The 4,456-nt window shown below is 45.7% G+C and overlaps 1 protein-coding gene across 1 annotated transcript; it reads left to right on the plus strand.

Annotated features, from left to right (window-relative positions):
• Nucleotides 1-2,051: 2,051 nt before the first annotated feature.
• Nucleotides 2,052-3,999, plus strand: LOC139165524 (probable weak neurotoxin 3FTx-Lio1). Its single transcript, XM_070748702.1, has 3 exons — nt 2,052-2,100; nt 3,571-3,681; nt 3,899-3,999. The coding sequence occupies exons 1-3, from the start codon at nt 2,052-2,054 to the stop codon at nt 3,997-3,999; spliced, it is 261 nt and encodes an 86-aa protein (XP_070604803.1).
• Nucleotides 4,000-4,456: the final 457 nt, after the last annotated feature.

Raw genomic sequence — 4,456 nt, forward strand, 5'->3', positions numbered from 1 at the left:
GAGGGCTTCTAATCCAACCCCCTTCTCAAGTAGGTGACCCTTACAGAATTGGATGGGACCTTAAGGAGGTCATCTAGAATCATAGAGACCATCTAGTCCAACCCCCTTCTCAAGCAGATTTCTACAGAATCAGAGAGATGGAAGGTACCACAGAGGTCATCTAGTCCAACCCCCTTCTCAAGTCAGTGACTTCTACAGATTCCCAAACAAATTAACAAATGTTGGAAGGGACCCTGGAGAGAGTGAGAGAGAGAGAGTGAGAGAGACAAATGCAAAGGGAGTTTGAGAGAGGACCATGTTGCAGTGTGTTCCCCCGGCCAATTTAGCAGGTCATAATTTGTCAAATGTGTATGGGCGGAAGGACAGGGTGGGACTGGATGACCACCAATGTCCCTTCCAAATCTTGTTAAATGTGTATGGGTGGAGGGTGGGGGTGGCCCCCTACCCCCATGTCTGGGGCCTCCAAATTTTTGCCTCTCTTGACACTTTCTTTTGTCATAAATGCTCCACGCATCATAAAAATTCCAAAGATTACCATGAGTAGCATGTCATAAAGGGGCCCCAGACAGCAACCAACCTTCACTTCTGTCCTTTGCTAACTAGCAGTCTCTCCCAAACCTCTTTTGAGAGGACTGCTCTGATTGGTTTCCCAAATTAGCTTTTAAAGGATTAGCTTGTTGTGAGGCAAAGAGTTCCACCAGCCAATTTAGCAGCCCAAGAATTTGACCGGAAGACCAATTCTCCTAACGAAGAGGGTTGGACTAGATGGTCTCTGAGGTCTCCTCCCTCTCTATCATTCTGCAAGTCTCCTGAATGAGAAGGGGGTCAGACTAGATGGCCACTGAGGTCCCTTCTCTGTCTATCATTCTGTAAGTCTCATGATTGAGAAGAGGGGTCATACCAGATGGCCACTGAGGTCCCTTCCCTCTCTATCATTCTGTGAGTCTCCTTAATGAGAAAGTGGGTCAGACTAGATGGGCACTGAATTTCCTTTCCTGAGCAGGACAGGGTGGCCAAAACGGGAGGGACTAATGGAGCTCAAGAGAGGAGAAAGGTGTGGGGAAAATGAGCATAACGGGGTGGGCAAAAATGGGAGGGACTCATGGAGCTCAAGAGAGGAGAAAGGTGTGGGGAAAATGAGCAGGACAGGGTGGGCAAAAACGGGAGGGACTTATGGAGCTCAAGAGAGGAGAAAGGTGTGGGGAAAATGAGCAGGACAGGGTGGGCAAAAACGGAAGAGACCCATGGAGCTCAAGAGAGGAGAAAGGTGTGGGGAAAATGAGTAGAACGGGGTGGGCAAAAACAGGAGGGAAAGACCCATGGAGCTTAAGAGAGGCTCTTTTCGCCTTGCTTCGTTGGGACTGCCACCTCTTGCCACCTCTCGCTGTCACTCCCCCCACTCCGTTCACCTCAGCTTAGTCTGCCCCCCCTCCCGCTTTTTTTTAAAGCCTTAATGTTTTGGATGTTCCTAATGGGCTTGCATGCATTATTGGCTTTTCCATTGATTCCTATGGGAAACATTGTTTCATCTTACGAACTTTTCACCTTACGAACCTCCTCCCGGAACCAATTAAGTTCGTAAGACGAGGTATTACTGTATAAGCATTAGTTTTTTCATCACAATTTTCCTTTCGTTGTGTTCAGAAAAGTTAAAATTAGTATCCCAGTGAAAACAGTTTTCAAAAGGACCAAATTTAAATACCTAAAATAAACCGGTTTTGGTCCGGGTCTTATACGACCTGAACAGTACATGTGTGACGTTTTTACGAACAGAAAGCAGGTTAAATTTAGGAAGAGACGTCAACTCTCCAGGTGCCAAAGCTTTGCCTGCAGAACAGTAGTATTTGCTTTGGAACTGGTTCACCTGGTCTGATCCAGTTTTTGGTTTGGTGTTGGGTGCAAAAAGGCCACCCTTGTTCCTGAATCTCCCCGGTCTTCTCTCTGAATCCCAGATACCCAGCCCCCTCAAGGATGACGTCTCAGAGGGGTATAACTAAGTGTCGGCTTGCATGCTGGGCTACACTTTGCAAGGCTGAATTGAAGATTGAAAGATGAAAGCTGTGATACTGTCCTTGGTGGTGGCGGCATTTCTCTACTCAGGTAGGGCCACCAAGCTTTGGTCTTGGGTGACAATCCAACAAAATCTGCTGCACGAATCCCAGTGACCAGTGGGCCTTCTCCGGGTCCCGTCAACTAAACAATGTCATTTGGAGGGACCCAGGGAAAGAGGCTTCTCTGTGGCGGCCCCGGCCCTTTGGAACCAACTCCCCCCGGAGATTAGAATTGCCCCCACCCTCCTCGCCTTTCGTAAGCTTCTTAAAACCCACCTCTGCCATCAGGCATGGGGGAACTGAGATATTCTTTCCCCCTAAACCGCTACAATTTATGCATGTTATGTTTGTATGTATGTTTGGTTTTATAATAAGGGGTTTTTTAGTTGTTTAGTATTGGATTGTTACATGCTGTTTTTTATCACTGTTGCTAGCCGCCCCGAGTCTACGAAGAGGGGCGGCATACAAATCCAATTAATAATAATAATAATAATAATAATAATAATAATAATAAGAGAGGCAGAGGGAGGTATGATATTCAAGGCTGTTGTGCTTCAATAAGTTAAATAAGGTCCAGGAGCGAAGTGTTTTTAATAGGAAAGTGAACACAAGAACAAGGGGACACAATCTGAAGTTAGTTGGGGGAAAGATCAAAAGCAACGTGAGAAAATATTATTTCACTGAAAGAGTAGTAGATGCTTGGAACAAACTCCCAGCAGATGTGGTTGGTAAATCCACAGGAACTGAATTGAAACATGCCTGGGATAAACATCCATCCATCCTAAGATAAAATACAGGAAATAGTATAAGGGCAGACTAGATGGACCAGGAGGTCTTTTTCTGCCGTCAGTCTTCTATGTTTCTATGTTTCATTCTGCTGGTGCGGGTTTCTCGTTGTTCTGCACTCCATGGGAGCCTTTTGGGCTGAAGAAGAACTCTCCATTTGGAGAGGAGCCCATAGCTGGGAAAGCGGCTATTCTAGGCTGGTATTCAGAGGTAGACTACCTCTGAAAGTGAAGGTTCCTTTTCATAGTGGATTCCATTATAGAATTACTCCTGGGGATAATAAGATTAGATTAGATTAGATTTATTGGATTTATATGCCGCCCCTCTCCACAGACTCGGCAAAAACAGTACATAGTAACAAATCTAATATTTAGCCATCTAAATTACAGTTTTAGGTTAAAAAATTCATAAAAACAACCCCAATATATATAAAAAAACAAGCACGCAATCAATCATACACCAAAACAACATGGGCAAGGGGGAGATGTTTCAATTCCCCCAGGCCTGACGGCAGAGGTGGGTTTTAAGTTGTTTACGAAAGGCAGGGAGGGTGGGGGCAGTTCTAATCTCTGGGGGGAGCTGGTTCCAGAGGGTCGGAACCACCACAGAGAAGGCTCTTCCCCTGGGTCCCGCCAGACGACATTGTTTAGTCGACGGGACCCGGAGAAGGCCAACTCTGTGGGACCTAACCAAAAGATAAATACCAAACTGAGATTTTATTTCTTCCATCCAGGATACACTCTGGACTGCCGAAAATGCGATGAAACGGTTTGTCAACTCTATTGGACTTGTGCAGAAGCGGAGACTCTTTGCTATATATTGAAGAATAAAACCGATACCATGGGTAACCAAAGTTCTTATCTTTTCTCAGCAGATGTGGTTGATAAATCCACAGTAACTGAATTTAAACATGCCTGGGATAAACATAGATCCATCCTAAGATAAAAATATAGGAAATAGCATAAGGGCAGACTAGATGGACCATGAAGTCTTTTTCTGCTGTCAGTCTTCTATGTTTCTATGTACATAATAATCATTTTGGTCTGTGTTTCCTTCCCAAGGAGTTCAGGCTATCCAGGGATGTGCTGAAACCTGCCCTGTTCCAGAACCAGATCAAGAAGTGAAGTGCTGCAAAACCAATTATTGCAATAGCTACTTCTAAAACCGGCGAATCATTTCGCTTTCCTTTCACCTAATATGAACCATCCTTGATGATTTATGCTTCCGGCCTTTACCACAAGAGGGTCTGTAGTCCCTCTTCTGCTTTTTCGGACAACCCACCATTTCTCCCTTTTCTCTTGTTCCGCAACATCAATCTGCTACGTCTGTAATAGGATGGTTGAATAAAATTCAGCATTCAATTCAGCTCTGTTGATTTTGGGGGGGTTTCCAACAGGGATGGGCTTCCGATCCTTTGGCAATGGGTTCGCTTCCCCATTGCTGGGTGGGCATGGGCACCTGCACCAAAGCAAGGAGGGGCATTTTTCACCCTGCCAGGCTGCAAAGGCTTTCCTCGAGCCCCCAGGAGAGCAAAAACTGTTTTCCCAAGGCCCTGGGGGCTTCCGGAGGCTAAAAACGGGCCTGTTTCTGGATTCCCAGATCTTCCAGGAGGCTCGTTT

This window comes from Erythrolamprus reginae, chromosome 3 (assembly GCF_031021105.1).
Source record: "Erythrolamprus reginae isolate rEryReg1 chromosome 3, rEryReg1.hap1, whole genome shotgun sequence".
Lineage (NCBI taxonomy): Eukaryota > Metazoa > Chordata > Lepidosauria > Squamata > Dipsadidae > Erythrolamprus > Erythrolamprus reginae.

Bases quoted from the DNA above. Each gene is read 5' to 3' on its own strand.
- LOC139165524 (XM_070748702.1), top strand. From the start codon at position 2,052: ATGAAAGCTGTGATACTGTCCTTGGTGGTGGCGGCATTTCTCTACTCA. The intron at 2,101-3,570 runs GTAGGGCCACCA...TCTTCCATCCAG, and splicing joins GGCGGCATTTCTCTACTCAG to GATACACTCTGGACTGCCGA. The intron at 3,682-3,898 runs GTAACCAAAGTT...TTCCTTCCCAAG, and splicing joins GAATAAAACCGATACCATGG to GAGTTCAGGCTATCCAGGGA.